Source organism: Anas acuta, chromosome 4, assembly GCF_963932015.1.
Source record: "Anas acuta chromosome 4, bAnaAcu1.1, whole genome shotgun sequence".
Classification (NCBI taxonomy): Eukaryota; Metazoa; Chordata; class Aves; order Anseriformes; family Anatidae; genus Anas; species Anas acuta.
The window spans coordinates 41700563-41721329 of NC_088982.1; the positions used below are offsets into that span (position 1 = coordinate 41700563).

The 20767-nt window shown below is 42.5% G+C and overlaps 2 protein-coding genes across 28 annotated transcripts in view; one reads left to right on the forward strand and one right to left on the reverse strand.

The window, feature by feature from the left end:
• The window catches only part of MMAA (metabolism of cobalamin associated A), a 46615-nt gene that overhangs the window by 17262 nt on the left and 8586 nt on the right, over window positions 1-20767 (forward strand). For 14 of the 17 annotated variants that reach the window (XM_068680869.1, XM_068680879.1, XM_068680878.1 and 11 more), the window contains 4 exons: window positions 4672-4843; window positions 8020-8095; window positions 10872-11025; window positions 18658-19418. The gene's annotated coding sequence lies outside the window, so the exon portion shown is untranslated. The remainder of the gene's footprint in view (window positions 1-4671; window positions 4844-8019; window positions 8096-10871; window positions 11026-18657; window positions 19419-20767) is intronic. The other 3 variants (XM_068680871.1, XM_068680870.1, XM_068680873.1) reach the window with 2 other exon arrangements.
• The window catches only part of ZNF827 (zinc finger protein 827), a 165070-nt gene continuing 155758 nt past the window's right edge, over window positions 11456-20767 (reverse strand). For 7 of the 11 annotated variants that reach the window (XM_068680859.1, XM_068680860.1, XM_068680862.1 and 4 more), the window contains 3 exons: window positions 18781-18972; window positions 18508-18685; window positions 11456-15631 (listed from right to left, as the gene is read on the reverse strand). In XM_068680859.1, the coding sequence (XP_068536960.1) occupies window positions 14824-15631; window positions 18508-18685; window positions 18781-18972 (1178 nt within the window). In that variant the 3' untranslated portion in view covers window positions 11456-14823. Of the gene's footprint in view, window positions 15632-15910; window positions 16078-17008; window positions 17153-18494; window positions 18686-18780; window positions 18973-20767 lie in introns of all 11 variants that reach the window. The other 4 variants (XR_011096146.1, XR_011096145.1, XM_068680865.1 and 1 more) reach the window with 4 other exon arrangements.

Sequence of the window (20767 nt, forward strand, 5' to 3'; positions counted from 1 at the left end):
TCTAGGAGGCTGATAATAGAGGGGTTTGGTGGCAACATTTTCCCTGTGTTGTGTGACAGCAAGCTAGCACTGGCATACTTGGGCAGTGTAGCAGCTGAGGTGCAAGCATGGGAGCCCACAAAGGCACCAGGTTGGGTGTTCCCCAAGGCTTCCAGGAAGGAAGGCAAACCCCCATCACCACACAGCAGGACAGGGGACAGGAAGGTGAGTACTTGTGAACGAATTGTCACAGATTTAATCACAGCCAGAATCAGTTCCTCCAGTGTACCTGGAGCTGGGGTGCCTGGTAGCTATTGCTTGATCTCTTTTTTTTTTTTTTCTTTTTTCTTTTCTTTCTTGTTATAATATTCTATAACTCCTGAACTTAGAAATTGTAGTGGCACTCTAGCTTTTTGGCTTCAGCAGTCTACTACTGAAGGTTTCTGTTTCTTGTTTTTCCTCTAAGTGAATTATTTGAACTTCCAGGTTATTTAGCAATTTAAGAAGGGTCATGGAGTAATAAGTACGAGGCTTGAGTTTGTTTTTTTACTGGGCACCTATATCTGTGCATCTGTAATTGACAGAAGAACAAATGGTGTTTTATGCTAGCCAAGTCTGAAAAATTCCAGTGAATGATGGTGGGAGAGTGGCATTCACAAAACAAATAGTTATTGAATCAATTTATCCAGCCCTGTTTTGGTTTGAGTTAGGGTGAAGTGTTTCCAAACAGGCAAACCCCAAGAGAAAAACAAAACAAAACAACACACCTCCCCTACAACAAAAACAAAAACAAAGGAAAAAAAAACATAGATTGATGATTAGGAAAACAAAATGTGTAGGGAAAGTTAAGAAACCAGAACATGTATAGCATAGGGAAGTGGCAAGGTTGCTGTTCTCTCATCTTTATATCTGCAGATCTACGTATTTGAATTAACAAAGCAATACGAGCTTTATGTGCTGGATTTGCTTTTTAATGCATGTTGGTTGAAGTAATTGGATCTATTGTTGTGGGCAGGGAATGCCAGCTTGGCTCTTACAGTCACTGACTTGTGAACATGACCTACAGGAGGTCAAAACATTGGAGAGCCTGCTCTGTTTAATTCTCAGAGGTAACAGTCATAATAGTTACTGCTTTGAAAAAACGATCTAAGTGATCCCTGCCTCTATCTAGTTTACTGTTTGTATTGTATTGTTTATAATTTTTATTTTTTTTTTCATCTCTATAAGTGGATTCAGAATTTTTTCGTTTTTTTCTTTCTTTCTTTTTTTGAAAGCACAACTGAATTTTCACAATGGAAGTTTGTTAAATAAATAATCATAGATTGAACTGTAAATGCTAGTGGTTTTGAGTGATATTTTGGTACTTGCTCAGCCATCCTGCTTTCATTCCTCCTGCTGATCAAGCCAGCCAGACATAGCCAAACAGTCCTGCATAGGAAAAACAGTGTACTTTCAGCTTGAGGAAAGAAAAAAAAAATAATCTCTCGTGATTGATGCCAAATGATTCCTGGTGAATGCTGATGGCTACATAATTTCAGCATTGAGTACATCTGCCTTCCCTACTAGGGAACTCCAGAGACACCTGAGAAAAAACATCCTAAAAAAGAGACAAATGCTCTCTTTAGTGAGTCTCTCAGTTCATGCTCCTGATCTCACTGTTTGGGCAGTGTAAGCTCCAGTCCCTGTGGCAGAAAGGGAGGCTTCAAGGTCTGTGTGGTTTGTATTTTCTGGCATCAGCTGGCTTAGTGGTTCTTCATGGAATGAATCCTTTCAGAGAACTAGGGGAGTTGCTGTCAATCCTCAACTTTCCTCCTAGAAGTCTGTCATAACATAGTATTTTAACACTAGCTGTGCAGTGAAACTGCAAAAGATTTTGTAATCCATTACCAGATCTGGTGGAGTTAGAGAAAAGCAGGTATGGCATCGGTGACTAGATCTCCTGTAAGGTATACGTTCCTGGATAGTTCAGGGGAAACTGAACTTCCTCGGAATTTCTTTCTCTTCCCCCTAAAATCCACCAAGATATAGGTACCACATTATCTGTATTGAAGATTCAATTTGAGCTGATTTGGAAATTAATTTTTCCTTCTGGTGAATAGCTTTCTTCTACCACACTGCTCCTTTAAAGTATTTGTGTAAACGGCTATAACGTGTGCCTGCTATCAGGCTGGTTGGGATCTGTGGGCAGGCTTACATGTGCTCTGTCATGCTAGTAATGTTTTTCCAGAACTAGGAGAATTCAGACCTCCTTAAATCTGGACTTGGACTTGCAACAGATTTGAGTATTTTTACCTCTTGCTAGACAGTCTTATTTTTAATTTGCTCTATGGCTTGGTCAGGGCAAGCAGCCTGCTGTATATCTGCCTGCACTTGTTTGGAATTGATGCAGTGCGCTGTGTTGTACTCAGATTTACAGCCAAGGTAAAAGGAACAACCACTTGTTACCGTCTTCTCCTGCCCCCACCCCCACCCCCCAAACACATCAACTGCTCAGTGCTCCCTCAGAAGCACATTGGACTGCTCAGAACCAGGGGAAGTGTGCTAAAGGAAACAGCGAACAGGGCCCTAAAATCAATTGCCTCAGGTCTCGTCTTCTCCCGGGTTCTACGTTTCTGTCTTGCTTTCGACCAGGGCTCGTTTGGTGTTTGTGATGGGGAAGAGCCACTGAGGATATAAAAGGCTTTGCAGCTGGAGGAGAGGAGATGCAGGGCAGGCAAGATCAAGACTCCCAGCTGTTGTGTAAATAACTTTAAGGGCATAACTTTTTCAAAAGGCCTGTCCCTGGTTAAATAGTTCAAGTCATTGCTATTAGCCAGGAAACCTCAGTTCTTTAGCCCTAATAGATCCAAGATAATTTGGATCCTCCTCTCCATCCCCTTTTCCCTTCTTCATATCTTCTGTTTACATGCTGTGACCTTACACAAACTATTCACCCCACTCTTTTTCTGTGTGATCATATTTTATAACTCTCATGACGGTGTATTTCTGCAATCTTTCAGCAGTGAACTGTACCCTGTATTTTGTTCCCTTTTTCCTTACTTCTGGCTTAGATGGAAAGCTGCTTTGAGCCAGTGTGGAATTCATGCTACTTTTAATTACAAAGAGTAAATTCCCACTTTTGCAAAGCTCCTCTCCTTCATTTCCTTTCTGATGGTATCTCTGCATCACTGTCTGCTGACGGACCTCTCTCTCACTGGCAAAGGCAGGTTGTGATTCTGGCAGTACGAGGCACCTGACAGATGCAGCCCTCTTTTCTGCTGCTAGGAGTGATAAGGGAAAATGCATTTCTGAGTTGGAGTTAGGAAAGAAAAGAATCCACACTAGTCCCTGCCCAAATTCTGACTGTTTCTCTTCAAAAGACAGAACTATCATGCGATGAAGTCACTTGTGTTAGGGTATGAAGTCCTTATTTATAGATGTATATAAATAAAAATCAGGCTTCCTCTAAAAACTGTCATCCTGCATCTCCCAAAAGCTGAAGAATCTGGAGTTAATGAGTGAGGCTGAGTCTCGAGAAAGAGCACCTTTCACTCAGAAAGACTTGTTTTAATTTGGCTGCTGACATGGGTTGCCTGCAGTTTCATCCTACAAAAAAAAAAAAAAAAAAGTTGTTAAAGTGTTTAAAAAAGAAAAGTTACTGCACTGCAGTACTTGATATGATGTTTGCATTATTTCATATTTTGCCTAAAATAAATCCAGTATAGTTGAGGGGGCATAAGATGCAGTTGGCAGCTCAGACAAAATAAGATGTGCTACCAGGGATGAGGATGGATCAGTCCTTACATAAGATCTTTATTGTCTGACATGAATTGTGTGAGGAAGATCATTGGAAGCAGGTGCCCTGAGCAGCTGGTGTGGCTGTCTGCTCTTCACCTTTCTAGGATGTAGGTTGGAACTATGCCATACTGTTCTGTCTTAAAAGGAGAAAAAGAATTGTGCTTTGGACTGGAAGTACCTGGAGGCTGGCGTCCCTGTCTTAGAAATTGAGAAAAGCCAGTCCTTTTGCTTCAGTCAGCGTGTGATCCATGATGGATGCAGTCTCCATTTCCTAGTTAGGTGGGCATCAGTCTCTTTTCTGAGACCTCTCATGACCAAAGTAACCTACTTTGCAGGGTTGCAGGTAGGAAAGGGTTGGTTGCAGGTCTGAGTGTTGACTCCTCCACTTAGTGACCTGAAGCCTGGGTGGGGTCTCACACACGCTTGATTTTCCATTAGTAGGAGAAACTCTGCTTATTCACAAGAACAAGACCATGAGAAACACCAGTGGGGGCAAATGGATGGGGTTTCCTGTCTGGTGTGCGGACAGGCTGCTGTCCCCTCTTGGGCTGTCTGCCTGGTGTCCCAGATTGCCTGCTGGAGGTGAAAAAGGTGACGTTTTCTTCCCGGCAGCTTCAGAGCATGTAGCAGCTGTCTCTGGCCTGTGCCCACAGGTGGGAGGCTTCTCTGTGTCCTCATGCCTTCCTGGGAGAGCTTCCAAAGACCTTGGAAAAGGCAGGAGGAGACCTTTGCTTGAGGGTAACTTTCTTTGTTGGCCGTCCTCTTTACTGCCTTGGAGGGAAGGACAAACAAGGTTACCATCAGCTTCCTGTTGAAGGCTTCCTTGGGATGGTGTAAGCGTTCAGCTTTCACTTCAGTAACAATATTATGTGTACTACTGGGCATTGCACTTGCTCTTTCCTTTTCTGTTAACAGAAGAGACGTCTTCAGTAAGTCTGCTTCCACGACTGGGCCTGTGAAGAGAAGATTGGAAGGATTTAGCAGTCTCCCTGTAGAAGCAGGATAATTGATTTGAACTTGTTATGACACTGCAACTTGTGATGACTCTTGGGCTGCCCTCTGCAAGAACAGAGCAGGAGGAGGCAAGGTATGTGCGCTTCTGTGAGCACTGTTGTGGTAGCAGTTCTCTGGGTTTCAGTGTTTGCACAGTAAATTCAATGTCAACATGTACAGACAGCAGATCTCAGAGGAGTTAGAGGTAAATAGCCTTTCTTTTTGAGGTTTCTAGAGCAAGATGCAGAGCTAAGGGATTTCTTTCAGTTTTTGCCCTGTCATGAATTGGCAGGTGACTTGGGAGGAGGTAGTCCCTGGTCATTGGGCAGTGCCAAGAGTGAGCTTTGAACCGTGCAAGCTTTTGGCAGCTCGGGAACATTTGCACTGGCGACTTCAGAGTCCTGTCCTCTTTGTGGCTGCCAGCAACATTTTTTTGGTGATCTGCTTTATTTTTATTTGGTTATTAAAAGCAAAAGTTAGGTGGCTCAATCCCTCTGTTAGTCTGTCCTGGGAAGCTTAAAAAAAATAGTCCCCCAGGAAAAATGAACTCTGAACTATACAAAAACATACCACACCCATGTTGTTTTGCTTCCCTATATGCGGAGCGTTCCTGACATCTCAAAATAAGAGCACGGTTCTTGAGAAGCTGTTGGTTAGGTGACAAAAAGTGAATGCCAGGACTCACATGACTTGTGCTGTCGGCAGCAAATGTAGAAGTTGAGGACCTGCCTGTTACAGTGACAAAATAAAAAAATTCTGGTGGAAAAGGTCGATTTTTAAGGAAAGCTCAGGAAAACCTCTCTGTGTAAAGGATTTTGGGAGCTGGATCCAAAGGCAGTCGGGCAGCCCATGGCTGGTAGTGCTCCTCAGGAACCGCACGTTCTGTTCCAGAGGAAATTCCTGTGTCTTTAGAAACTTGTCTGACAGCAAAACAGTCCACTGGGAGAAACCTCTGAGCAATCCCAATGTATGGAACTTTTTCTTTCTTTCTTCTGAAGTGTGAGTCAGCAGCATCATCTTGAGAGCAGAATACTGGCAGGAACTGAGGAGTGAATGGGCCAGTCGAGGAGGGTAAACACTTCTGCCACCTATGAGAGGAAACTGTGAGCAAAGAGACCTTGTTGTGCAAGTGCTGAGGTCCAGAGGAGGGTATCAGTGATGCTCATGAGTGAAAAATGGTTTATTCGTGGTGAGAGTGAGCAGAACAGGGCTGTCCGCGTTGGGCATGTAAGGTTGGCTGCTATGAAATAGTTTGGGGAAGGCTCATCAGGAACTATTTTTGTAATCCAAGCACTGAGGGGGCAATTAAGTATATTACTGTGTTGCAGGCTTGTAGCAAACAAAGTACTTTTTCCCACATAGTGGGTTTTCATGTAAATTGTGGAACTCGGTGCTGGAGATGCAAGTTTATAGAGCAGATTCAGTGAGAGGCCAATCCTGCCTTCCCTTCATAAGTACATACTTTTGCCTTGCACAGTCATGTTAGGAAGACCTTGGGTATAAATTACTCTCACAGCACCAAAGGAACCTTAGTTAGCTAAACAGAGCTTGGAAGAAAATACCACCAGATTCCTTTTTTTCCTGTTAAGTTCCCAGTTACACAAGCTGAGCTGGGCCAGCACCTGTGCCGGTATTCCATCTGGGATCGACTCCCAGGCTCAGTCATAAAGCAAAGCTGCTGCAACCGTGCTAACAAAGGTGCTCTGAACAGCAGGTGCACACCTGTAGAAGTGTGTGGTAACCTTTGGTAGGGTACACAGCATTGCTTTCCAGTTAAAATTGGATCAGAATTAAATTGTATTATGAAATTAATTAGCTTTAATAGACTAGTCACAGGAAAATAACCATGTGTTTAACGCAGAACGAGGTATTCCAATGTGTCTGAATTTGGGTAAGTGATTACGTGCACCCTTAATTATATTTTCCTGGTTTGAATGGCTGGAGGACTGTTCTTCGTGGCTCTGTCTGTCTTAGAGGAATCTGTCACTTTGAATAAGAATGAAACTTGACTGGTAAAAATGCAATCTTGCCATAGTATCACCGCATAACTAGATCTTATTTATTTTTAATTGACATGTCAACTTAAAAGATGCAATGCATATTTTTAAATTGCATTAACATTATATTCAGATCTTTTCATTGAGTTCTAGGTGTGCAGTCCCATTAAAAAAAAGGTAGCTAGATATAAAAACATGAAGTCTTAATGCTTGCTTACTAAATATTCAGAGTGCAAACAGACATCGCTGATAATACATGCGAATGGAGCTATCCTGGTGTATTTTAGAAGTGTCACAGGCATGAGTGATAGACACCACTGTATGCATATTATTTCAAATCACACTGATGGAGTGTGCACTCCTAAAACTATTTATTTTTATTTATATTCCCATGCCATTTTATTTTTATTTTTCCTCAATTTCAGGAAAAAAAAAGATACTGTGATTTTATTGCTAAAACAACTGCTGCGTCTAACTGTAATGGAATGCAATTGTATGCTGTGTACTAGGAAGTCTAGATGTCAGGAAAATGTTAATCCCTACAACACTAGAAATGCAAAACATGGATAATTTAGCATAATTTATTTTGCTGGTTCTAGCAAGAAATTCTGTCTGAATTTCCCCCCACAATTTTAGAGTTGTTGTTCCTACAGGGAAGCCGAGTGACTTTGTGCTCTCTCCTCAAGCAGCAGTTGCTCTCAGTGCCCAGACAAACTCTGTGTGCATGAGGCTACGCAGCGTGAGATGTGCAATGGGGCAGGGCGTGCCTGAAGCTGGCTCCAGCCCTGGGGTCTGCCTTGGTGGCAAATTGGTGGGCATTGTGCTGGTAGTGCTGCTGTCACGGGTGAAGCAGCAGGCTTTTTGTGATCACGGTGGTTATTTGCAGCAACATGCTTGAGGAGGCAGTGAGAGCAAGCCAGGGAAAGCATGCTCACATTCATTCATACAGTCATATGCAAATAGGTTCTAAAGTCCTACTCAACTATGCATGAGCATGCTGGTTACATCTCTGACCCTCCCACCTGGCTTCCTGTTAGATCTGTTAAAAAGGAAAGTCTCCAGTCTAGTATGTGAGTGAAAATTCCAGTCCTAAATAACAGAGACAGAAAGAATCAAGAAAACATTTGCTATGTTTTCTGTTTGTTTTCTTTGTTTTTTAACCAGCCAGAAAGTGAGGCCTATTTTTGGTTTTGGTCACATTAGGCTGTGCTGAATGTTGGCATGAAGTTCTAGGAGATCAGTGATAGCATTTTTCTATTCTTTATTTAAACAGGCACCTTCCCAGAAGAGCAACAGCACAAAGTTTGCAGTTCCAATGAAATGATGTCTGAGAAGTGCTGGTAAAGAAGGTATGTGATAGAAATTAGAGGCTTGAAAAGTAATGTAGAGAATAAATATATGCAAACAGAGAATACTACAAGAAATCAAATAGTCTTCTTTATGCTAAACTGGAAAGCTTTTTCTTTCTTTTTTTGTATTTTTTTCCCCTCAGAGTTTTGCAATGTGTTTTATTTTAATCACAGTTGAGGGGGAGGGAAATGGAACAGTCAGTTTTATTTTTTTTAAGCTAGTATGAAAAACTTCCCTCATACAGCCTTAAAGTAGGGAAATAGGTTGCAGAACCTTCATGTGGCTGGACAAGAAATGCCAGATTATCACTTTTTACTCTCCCATATGCCTCTGTCTACAACTGCATTTTACTGTTGTTGCTGGTGTGTTTCTTTTTTGTTTTTTGTTTTTTAACTTAATGGAAAATTTCCTGTTGATGCCCCTTGCAACTGTTCTATGCCTGCTCTGAATCATGGTTCTCTTCTCTCGCTCTTCTCTCTCTCGTCTTCCTCTTTTCTTTCTTTCTCCTCTCTTCTCCCTCTCTCTCTTGTCTCTCTTCTCTCTCCCTTGTCTCTTGTCTCTGTCTTTTCTCTCCTCTCTCTCTCTTTTTTCTCTTCTCTTTCTTCTCTCTCTTCTCCCTCTCTTTCTCTTCTCTCCCTCTCTCTTCTCTCCTCAGTAGGTACTTAAGAAGGTCATACATGTAAGTATATCCACAGCCAGGTTCTTCAAAAGGCAGCTGTTGTGCACATGTGGCAGCACAACAGCTGCATTTCTGATGTGGTGCCTGGTATCCAGCAACTGGCTGGCTTCCTGGTGTACATAGCATTATTTTCCCAAGAGGCACACAACAAACCCACAAGCCAAGTAGAATTCTGCACTATTTCACATGTAACCTGTTAACTCAGCCTAGATTTGCCAAAACACGTGTGACTTCCAGCACCAAGCCAGTCAGGGCTCTTTAGAAGTGCTGTCCACCAGCTGATGTGTCCTCCTCCCACTGAAGTGGGCAGCGGGCCGTCCCCCGCAACCTTCCCTCAGGTTCCTTAGGCCCAGGTGGTGACTGAAGACAGGATTTTAAAAAGTGACTAATAAATGAAATTGCTTGTGCAAGCTGAGGCACCTTGAAGATGCTTATCTTGCTGGGGGTATGACCTCAAGGCACTAAATCCACCCCCATCCCTTTTCCAGGGGCTTCTGCTGGACACTCAGGCCCTGGCTCCCCACGTCCAGAATTAGCTGTTTCAAAACAGCTACCTTAGTTTCGAAAACTTCATTGCAAAAGACCACGCACCTTCCCCTCGCAGGCTACTCGAGTGCCTCTGTGCTGAGAAGATGGCGTTCCACTTACGGCCATTCCACAGACAAAGCCGTGCTGGGCAGACCTCCGGTTCGAGTGATTGCGCTGGTGCTTTATTAGCTCTCTGAAAATATATAGCAGAGAAGAGGCTGTGCGGGCTCTGCACAGTCTGCCTGAGCTCTGACCCCGCGGGCAAGAGGCTAGATTGCTTTTACAGCCAGTACTTAACCTTTCTGACGAGACTTGTCAACAAGGAAACCAATTAGCAGCAGATATGATGGCAGATGATATAATGCAGATGCCTGTTTGTTAGGAGCACAACTGGTATGTTTTTAACACAACACGTATTTTAAAACATGGCTCTGAATTAATGACGCCATCCCCCACAAAAATCACTCTACGGTTGAGTTTCTGTCTTTGAGGGTTTTTTCAAAGTCTCTGCCTTAAGCCCTGTTCTGGTGGACTTATGGTAGGTGCAAGATCATAAGAAATAACAAAACTTTTGAATAATCAAAATTTTTCCACTTTTAAATATTTTTAAATTACTATAGATGGCATATTCAAAATATATGGAGCTGCAGAATGTGAAGAGGGCAGTTCTTGCCATCTGGAGTGGGTCTAGACACAAACTGAGATGTTTTCTATGACCACACAAATGTATATTGGTGCATATATATCAGAAAAAAACAGTTCAGGGAATCCTGAGTTAATTGAGTAACACTGTGCAGATCTACAAGCATGTTATAGCCACCTGCTGGAAAGGACAGTGGCTCCTTACTGCATAAATATGTGCTACCAATACCTCTCTTTGGGTACAGATAAGGTTCCTCTCACAAATACAGAAACATGGTTTGGAGGAGGTGGGGTGAGGGGAGCTAGGGGTGGAGCTTAACAGGACAGCTGATATTTTGGTTGAGATTTGGCCTGATCATTTAAACGAAAGCTAACAGTAAAACACAATGTCGGGAGCAACTAAAGGACTTGCTAGCTGACTTAATTGATAGCTGACTGTGTGTCCAGGCAGGACAGTTCAATCCTCTGCTCTGGCCATTCCTAGAGAAATTGTTCTCTTCGGAAGAGAAAGTGGGCAGTACCACAGCACTGCATGCTACATGTCAGGCCACAGGGACGCAAACACTTTGAGAACCAGCTGCGTCCCCTCTCCTCCGCCAGCCCAGATGCTCTTTGACTCACTCTGTACACATTCTCTGCTTGTTTGGACCGAACCTTTCAACCAACCTCTGAAACCTTTTTCTCAACTAACCTAACAGTTACTGTCATTTACAACAGACCTGTAACAATTTACAGTTACTGTTTTAAAACCATCAAGATACAATCTGCATTTGGTGGATCAATCTCTTGAGATATCTTTCAAAATCAAGCCCAAGAACTCGCATGATCAGCTTTTAATTGCTAGGATAACTATAGTTTAAAAAAAAAAACAAAAACACAACCAAACCAAACCAACAACAATAAACCAACAGAATTTTGTTTTACAGCGCAAGAGGAAAGAGCGTCTCTGTGTGAACACTGTCAACTTACCATTCTAATGTCAGCGCTGTAGAAGCCTTCCCTTCACATAAGCAGTCACCAGCAAAAGGAGGACCAGTGGATTCAGCACACGAGCAGTAACAGCACTGCATTCACTACCAGGTACTGATAGAAGGCCTGGAAATTAACATCCCTCTCCCAGTAGAAAAATAATTGTTTTTCAGTTGATTAGACCTTAACGCTGTCCCAGCTGAGGACAAAAGACAATCTGAATTTATTGAATGTTAACATTAATTTTTATTAATGGATAATTTTTATCTAATGCATACCCAGATTTTTTTCCCTTGGTTAGCGTTTATAAACTCTTTTTCTTAAGATGTTAAGTATCTTTTTGTGTTCAATGTGGCCAATAACATCTTTGCTTATCCACAGCTTTCCTGTCTGATTTAAATTGTTGCTAACATCTTACCTCTTTTCCGTGTATCAACTTGTCTTGTTGGAGAATACTCCTCCATGCCTCCCCCCGTAAATCAACCCTAAGACCTACTTAAGGTGGTCTATAATAAGCCAGGAAGGAAAAGAAAAAAGAAACTAAGGGTATAGCCAACCTTTTTAATTAGAGTATATTGTACTTCCAAACTGGATACACTAGAAATTGGCAATGCAACATAAGATGCAAAGGAATATACCAGTTACTGTCAAAATGACCCTGTACAGCCTTATAATGCAAAAAGCTTTATACAATACAAATTTTTATTAATGTACACAAACCTTGACAGAAGGATATCTGAACATAATACAACAAGTTAAAAAAAAAAAGACAGAAGAAAGAAAAAAGTACTGAGAACTTTAACTGAATTACTGAATGGAAAAACACACTACCTTTCATTAAAGAATGCATAGGGATAAACCAGTATGAAATTAGCTTCATGGTGGGGGGGAATTTATCAGAACTGTTGGTCTTTATAGTAGGAAGGGGTATCTCTGGAGAACATTCCTTTCTTTAGTCTTGAAACTGCAAACCAATTATTTTAATATGCAAGAGCTCTGATAAATACCGTTTTTCTTTTTTCTTAAAAAAATAAAAACCTCCTAACACACTTTTCCTTACAGAGAAAACTTCTATAACTTACCAGAAAGAATGAATTTATCCTTTCCAAAGTGCTAAACAAATTTCCCAGGTACATTAAACATTACTATGTCAGATACTGCTACAGTGGACCATCATTGAACACATGGCGTTTGTATGCTGACAGCTCCTTCTTGGAAGTTCCAGCCCTAATTACATTGCAGCTTGAGTTACAGAAAGTAGCCTAGCAATATTTGTACTTCCTCCTCCTAGACAGCTGTACTTTACCTGTTGGTTTGAAAAATAAGCTTTTTCAGTTGGAAGTGTTTCCTCTGCTATGGTGGGGTCAGAGATAGATGCGCTGAGCGTACTGTATAGAACTGGTATAGTTTCCGGATGCAGATTGCATATTTCATGCTGTTGAGATACTCTTTTTTTTTTTTTTTTGCCTTTTTTTTTTTTTTTTTTGCTTTGTGTATTTACTAATAGAGCACTTTCTATTTTGTCTGTACTCCCAGCGGGGTTACCAGGAGTTCTGATGGAGTAAAGCATGGCAAACAGGGCCCTGAGTTACTTGCATTGTTTTCTAAGGTTTATACATGCTTTGGAACAGATGGCTTTTCTTTACTGCGTAGACAGACAGAACTGCCACATGCTCGTTAGAACCAAAACTGTCTGCTGGAATGTAAACAAAATGGTGGGACTTCTCTGCCCTTCAATTAATAATTCCAAACAATAACTGGCTACTCTTTTGGATGTCTCCCCTTGTAGATAGCTTCCAGGATGTTAAACAGGAGTGCACAGATCAGGATGTACTCCCCGTACAGGGAGAGTTTGGTCATGACAGTGGAGGATGTTTGGCCATCCCAGTGCAAAACAAATGTAGGAATCTTGCTCACAGATTAAATGATGCAAATTTTGCATCAAAAAGTATTTCTACACATGCTTCACTTAAGAAGTAATGAAGATTGAGATTATGTTTCTACTTGCGTGTATGGCTCAGAGCCTTTGTGGACCAGAAATTCCTTCCTGAACTGGGGCACTACATTAGTGCTGTCACAAACAAGGGACTGGCTCCAACTCGTCTGTCAGGATCTCTTCATCCCACAACAACCTGTAGAAGAAGCTGCCTCAGGACAGCATGAGGGTGGATGGGTAGCACATCAGATGTGCCTCAGCACATCTCTTACAGTGGCTTGGCCAAGGGAGGGAGAGGGGGGACTGAAAAAAACTAAGTCAGACGTCTCCAATACCTGGTGAAAGACAGCAAGATCCAATTCCGAGAGACACCATGGAAAATGATAATCCAGTAAGAAAGCATTCCTGTAAGTCATGTGATAATTCTGAAATGCTTCATATTTTATACTTCCAATTTTAATGCAGAATATTTTTAATTCTGATCTTTCTTCCTGGATATTAAGTTGTCTATGAAACAAATCAATTAACAGTCAGCTTTTCTTCTTTAAGATCGCTGTTGTCATTTTGAGATTAACAAAGGTTATACAACCAATCCACATTTGCTTCTTCCTGCAATAAAGTGCTACATATAACATGTCATTTTAATGACCACAAAGTAAGAGCATTAAATAAGTATAAAGTTAGCTTCCTAGCAGTGTACACTCTATCAGCCATTAACAAAAAAGAATAAAGTATTACTAATAACATAGAGGGTATTGATAGGACCATAGAATCTGCAAGTACAATTGAAATAGTGAGGGTATAAAAGAGAACTGTATGGTTCAAACAGTATCTTTTTTATAGCTTTATATTTCAAAGAAGTTACTGGTACCTTTTCAAATATACAGTCATATTACCTTCATCCCACAGAATTTTTTCCTTTTTTTTTTTTTTTTTGCAAGTGAGAAACAAACTAGTGCAAGACTAAAGCACTGTGCAAATCTGCCTTTTTTTTTTAGTCTGAGTATTTATACCCAGAATTTATCCATACCCTTTGTAAAAATCCCCTTTGTTGGATTTTTTTTCCACCATAGATTTCTAGTTATACAAGTTGTTCCTGCAAACTAAAAGGTAACCACTGCATAATACAGCATATATATATCTATACATAATATTTATATGCCCTTTTAAAACAAAAGATGTATGCTATGGCCCAGGCTCAGGTGTTTGTTATACCTGCGTAACAGCTGAGAAGAATTGGGCCTGCTGTGTGGGTGTGTAGACTGCATACACTGCATGTGCATGTGCGTGTATACACACACACACACACACGCTTTCATCGTCATACTCTCACCCTGCCGTGCTGAAAGCAATTTCTTCCTTATCAGCTCTACCCAAAATCCTCAGACCTTGACAACTCAATACAAGGCAGCAAACAACTAAAGGAAGCTGCAAGCAGCACTGAAATCATACACCAGGCCACCCTGAACCAAGAGTTACTCCTGCCACAACTCTACAGTTCAGGGGGGCACAGAGTGCAGGGAAGGAGCAAGTGTGTTCAAAGGGGAAAAATAATAATTAAATAAGCCAAGACAAGGGATGTGCAAAAGCAGTGTCATGGCACGCTACAGACAGACTCTCTTTCACACACCCACACGCACACGAAGACCAAAAATAAAATGCATCAATATGTAATCTTACAAGTGCTGATTGCCATTAAGGACACTCTTTTTCAGCTTAACAAGACAAAATAGTTTCTTAGATAAGAGTACTGGGAACATGCCTCTGAAGGTAGAAGTATGCAGTAGGTCACCTCTTGAAGATTTAATAAAGCAGCTTTCATGTCAATGCAATAAGTATACACAAAGCCATTTTCTAAACCTTACTAATGGTATAGTACAAGTGTTCGTTACCTCTTCGGTCTACGGTTTGCAGCAATGTATGTATACCTGCTGGGTTTGTCGGGGTATTTTTGGTACAGAATGGAACTGCCCTCAGACAGTTTCTGCCCTTTCTGTTAGTCCAAGATAGGCAAGGAAGGAGTGTTTAGGTGAAGAGGCACCTCCCGGTGCAGTCTGAGGTCTGGGTGGATGGAATGTGAGATCGTAGTGGTTTTTGGGGAAAAACATTGTTAAAGGAATAAGGTGGGCAAACTCTGAGTTCCAGTATTTATCAAAGCACAGGGAAGTGCCGTTGATGGCCAAGGCTTTCACCGCCAGGTTTGGCTCTGCCCCACTGCTGTGTGCAGCCGACATAGCCACTGTCTGCAGAGCCTGGGAGGCAGACATAACTGAGAGGGGTGACAGGAGGTTTCTGGAGCTGTTCACTGGTAGGAGTGGACTGGCTTCCTTGGAGGCTGAATACTGGCCCTTCTTCTCCTCTTCGGAGCAGTCCCCGTTCTGGTGCTTCTTCACATGGCGGCTGAAGACAAAAGGGTGGGTAGTCTTGAACAGGCACTCATCGCAGCTGAAAGTCTGGCGTGGAGCATGCTTCAGTTTCTTGTGCAAGTTGAGATTGTCTTTGCGTTTGCAGCTGTAGCTGCACTGGTCACAGTGAAAAGGGCGCTCGCCAGTGTGGACACGCACGTGTTCGATCAGCTTGTTGGCCGTCTTGGACAGGTAGCCACACTGGTCGCACTTGTAATGGTTGCCAAGCCGGTGCTCTCGGATGTGCATCTCCAGCTCCAGCTGATTTGCTTTCACTGTCTGGCAGATCCGACACTTGTACTCCATCTTGTAGTGAGTCTTCAGGTGGCACTCCATCGCTGCGGGGCGGTTAGTGGAGTAGATGCAGAACGGGCACCTGGCAACACAGCAGGGAAGGGCAGGGAGAAAAAAGAGGAGTCACTCAGCTGGAAGACCTGCATTCCTGGGTTAACCCCGACATTCAGCCCCTCTCTGACCTACTAAAGCAGAAAAAAAGGCACTTAGCCCTCCCTGTACAGTCTCTTTAGAATATTTGTTTGACCTTGACATGCCTCTACTTAGAGTAGCTTTGTCCATTAACGGCAGCAGAGCTCACTTGTTCCTTGGGAAGCACTGATTCACTCTGAAGGAGCATCCCTTAATAGTGCCGGCTTACCTCCACGGGGCGGCTTCTGCAAAGCAGGCCAGGTTGTGCAGAGTGGCTGACAGGCTCACAGGTGCTTTGTGTAATGACATTCTTAGTGTTTGCACAAAGTCACTTTTGCTATTTTGTCCATTCAGAACTGGTTTAAAAGGAATGCTTACAGATGAATATGAAAGCAGCTGTTTAAGTAAAGATGGAATAAACTTGTAATACCACATGTACAGCAAAAGCCTAGAAAATTCCTTTTATGTGACCTTGAACAATAAGCTTGCTGGGTATCCAGCTAGAAACAGCTGAAAGTTGGTCTGCTGGATGATTTGTAGGGATTCCCATTGCTGGGAGATGAGCTAGCCCACGCTCAGAGGGTGTGTGTGCTTGGCAGGGCTTGCCTACAGCTGCCTCTGCCACAGCAGGAATTGTTCCTGTGGGGGAACAGGATGTGGGCTCTGCTTACTCACAGCAGAAAGCGTCCGGACCGGGGTGGACATGGCAAAGGGCCTCACCCCTGGTTCCTGGACCAGGAAGGGCTGAGAAGGCTGGAGCCTTGAAAGCTTGGAAGTGAGCCTGAGCTGAACAAGCCCGGACAACAGCGAAACCAAAGCACACCAGCTCCTGCTTGATGTTGTTAAGAGGAAGTTGGTGAAGACAGCTACCTGCCAGGAATCTCTGCTGCATTAAACAAAGCGTACTGCCTTCCAGGTCTAGCTCGTGAGCTAAAGGAGCAAGCCTAGATAAAAAGATAGAGCTCGTGCACCTGGCTGCTGTCTTACAGATGCCTCCATCTCCCGCTGGTATGCATTCACCATTTAGCAGGTCTGCCACTTGTGCTCTGTCGTTTAAGATTACTTCTAAGCAGAGATCCTCTTGCTCCATGTTTGTTTTCCCTTGCTACAACTGGTTGCACATACAGATTTAATTTTATCCAGCTAATAATTGAGAGACTCCTGAGCACAGTGAACAATACAGGAGGACAAACAGATAGTAAAACATCCAGACACTTTTCCTGATGCAACATCAAGTACTCTGATCCAGAGAGGGAGCCTGGCACTGAGGCTGCTAAAGCGATTAGCTCTATTGCAACAGAGAACTCAGCTGTCTATACACACATACCTCTCCTGGGCTGGGTGCTCTCTGGATCAGAATCTCAGATTTTGATCTGGAGCTGGAGGAATCATGTTATTTTCTCTTCCCCCACAGCAAACAGGAGACACAAAAATACAATTTACTTAGATCTCTTCAGGCTCTTCTGGATGCCTTAAGAAAAAAAAAAAATCAGAGCTTTTTCTTAGGTGCAGCTTTCAAGGTACCTCATTATTACTTGAGCTGGGCAGGAATAACTTATGTAGACTGAGAAGCCCATTCTGTCAGGAAGGTCTGAGTCATAGGTCATGGTTTTTCCTTGGTAAATAGAACAGATTCTGTGCAGCTTAAACCCAAAGTGCATTAGACAACTGGTCTGTACATCCAAGACAGACATCCCGTCGTTCTGGCACACTACTTGTTTCTCAATCTGGTCTTCTTCCCAGATTCAGTCATCACATCTCAAGTGATCACAGATCCCAATTCATGGAACTACTGAGCTGGAGACCAGACGCTGCCTGGCAAACAGAACCAGTTTCACAAACTGCAGAGCAAACTGATAGAGCTGCTCAGGGTGACGCTGAACGCGGTGCACCAGTCACCTGACAGTTACAGCGCACCGAAAACACTGGTTTGCTTGGCCAGGGCAACGCAAGCAGGGAGTCCTGTGCTGAACCCTAGCTGGGCTTGAAGTGGTTCCAGCCTCTTTTTCCTGCAGCAGCTGGAACAGAGACCAGGGGCATACATCTTGCATAATGTCACATTGCCTGTGCGCAGAGAGCAAGCATATGGCCCCAGCAGTCACTCCTTCCCTCAGGGGTCCAACTTTGACATACGGGCACACTCGCTCGCTAGAAACATTGCTCTGCACCAAAAGACCTTAGAAGCAGCACTCTAGCCAAAGACAAAAGGTCTTTTATTCTTAAGAGCGTGTTACTTGTTACATCTTAATTTATACGATAGAGATTATTCTGTGGCATGCAAACCAAAGCAGTGAGCATCAAAATTGTTAGTTGCTGGAGAGGGCTGACTTTGCATTAGCATCTACAAGGGTTATAAAGCAACTGAGAGATCTGATTTTGAGAAGCTGATGTCATACGTAGCTGCACAGATCATACAGGATTTAGTTTCTTTGAGCCAGGTGCAGAACAGAGAATGCGCTGTGCTCTACTTTGCTCCAATGCCTTCAAAAAAAACCCTCTTAGTTTCACAGCACCTCTGTGCAGTACTGCCTCATTCTTTTAGGATCCACACTGTCTCCTATTTGATTTGAAATGGGAAAGGGCCATACTTTGCTACAGCTCTAAAACCAGTGGATACTAGATCTACTGCTAGCTATCTACTATAATGATGCAAGCCATTGTAAGGCAACTGTAAAGGACTGGGCTTATATTATCTAAATAAAGGAAGCCCCAAATCTGGATTCCCAGACATTTAGCTAATCTTTTCTAGTTGACTTCCTTTTGTCCTATCCCCAAAGTATTAAAGATGCTTAACACAGTAAAAGTTTGTGTACTTGCTTTCCTTACTTGAGCCCACCGGTGGGGACAGTGTGGCATTTCTTGTGCTCCAATAATTGCTCAGGTGTCTTCATGAACTTGTGGCACACATCACACTCAAACATCCGTGTGATCAGGTGGATTTGCAGATGGCGCTCAAACATATTTTTTGTTTTGCAGACAAAATTACAGAAAACGCATTCAAAGCCTGAAGAATGAAAAAGAGAAAAATGCATTCCTCATATCGTGGCCGGATTTACTATACAGAAGGTGACAGTTTGTGTTTGTTTAACAGGGTATTACCTTTCTCTGACTTCTCTTCTGTATTCAGTGAGGTCTGAGTACCAGGCACTACAGAAATGACTAGCAGGTTGTTTGAACCTTTATTTTTTGGAGTTACATCTGCATCTTCTTTGCTGTTGGCAGAGTCACTGAGCGCTGACAGCGAAGATGAAGATGGACTGTTAGATTCACTGGGTGTCTTCCTCTCTTCAGCTGAAAAACAGGAATAAAGGGCAATAACTAGTACAGCAGATTAGATGAAAACTCCGGTGATCCAGTTTTAAATTTCAAAAAAAAATCTTATTTATACTTAAAGTTAATCCAAACTTGCTTCTAAACCAGTCTGAAATCAATTAGTTGGTTAAGGAAGCATCATAATTTCACCTCCTTCCATTTTATAAGTGTTTACAGTAGTATATCTCTGTTTTTCCTAGAATGTATTCTGTCTGCAATGGCACGAGCCCATCGTATTCTGCTGCAAGTCAAAAAAACTGGACGGGCAAATCATTACTTCCCATCCATGTGTTGGTTTATTCAGAGCTGTGTTAATATGAACTGTTAGCAAAGTCTGGTTTTATCTACAGGATAAAGTCCCCTGATAGAGGCATCTGCAAAGAGCAGTGTGTGCCCAGCTTTAAACTCATGAGCGGCACCTTTAAGTAAGTCTGAGATAAAAATGTAGGAATGCACTAATGAAATCTGATGACCCAAGCTGTCAATAGGGAGGATGACTGGGATATCATACAGAAAGATTCACTGACCTTGGGGACCAGAGTAATAGAAATGGAATGAAATTTAATAGTACAGAGTACAAGGCTATGACCTGAAGGGCCAGTAACAAGAATTTTTGCTACAAATGAGGAGTGCTTAAGTTGGAAACAGTCAAGGAAAATAAAAGAAGAATTTGAGCAGAACATGGGATGAATATGAGCTATCAGCATGGTAGAGCCTCCAAGGAAGGTAAATATGATCACAGAATGTTATTGTCTGAGTTATTCCCAGTAGCTGCTGCTGTTTTACGCTACCACCATTACTTATTTCATTTCAACAAATCCACCATGTATGGCAGTGATTGTGTATGTCAAGAGCAGGGATTCTAACAAGAACACACACAGTGAGGAATTGGTACAGTAAGAAAAGAGTATTTCATGTAAGAAAAGGCTCTACGAACATTTAGATGGGATTAAGTTGTTCTCCAGGAACATACGAAGGAATAAATACAGTGGGAGGGCCGAAGAAAGGTGGAAGGGCAAGAGGTGGACTGCTGTTTCAGACTGAAGACAGTTCTGGCACAAGAACAAAGTATGCGTGTTCTGATTATCAGTAAGACACATGCTGGAAATTTTAGAAAGGTACCTAATCTTTAATGCCAGAAAATCTGCAGCTGCCTGTCTGTTGGAATAGCTGGTTTGAAACAATTCTACTTGCTTGAACACATCTGCCAAGACCCTTATGAACAGATCTTTTATGACTCAGTAACCTTACAGGATAAGGGGCTGGGGTCAAGTGACCCACAAAATCCATTCTATTTTTTTGCCTCCATATTTGCCATATGTGTAAGCCCTTGCTGAACTGCTTGCTGAATGGCTCATTTTGACAGGGTGAATGAGGAACAAATAATTAAAAGAGAGGCTTTAAAAGACAAGCAGCATCTCCAGTCTTTTAGCCATGAGAGAAAGATGCAATTGAGTACAGCTCAGTTTTGAGCTTTCCATGTGGATGGCATTTCTCCATTTGCCTTGACTTCCTACACGTGAAGTAGAGATAGGTTAAGTTTGGGTGAAGACAGAGTTGTAAGGGAACGCTAACACCTCAGACAGCAGGGAGATGGGAGCAGTGTTGTAGTACTGAGAGCTGTGCTGGCACAAAATCCCATGAGGGCCTTCCATTCCAGCAGTTTGTATTTCTGTAGGGACATTTAACTTACGTATTTGTAAGCACAAACAGCTGCATTCTGCTCTCCTTTCTCCTTCTCCATATTCCTATTTTCCCACTTTTATCCCGGGAG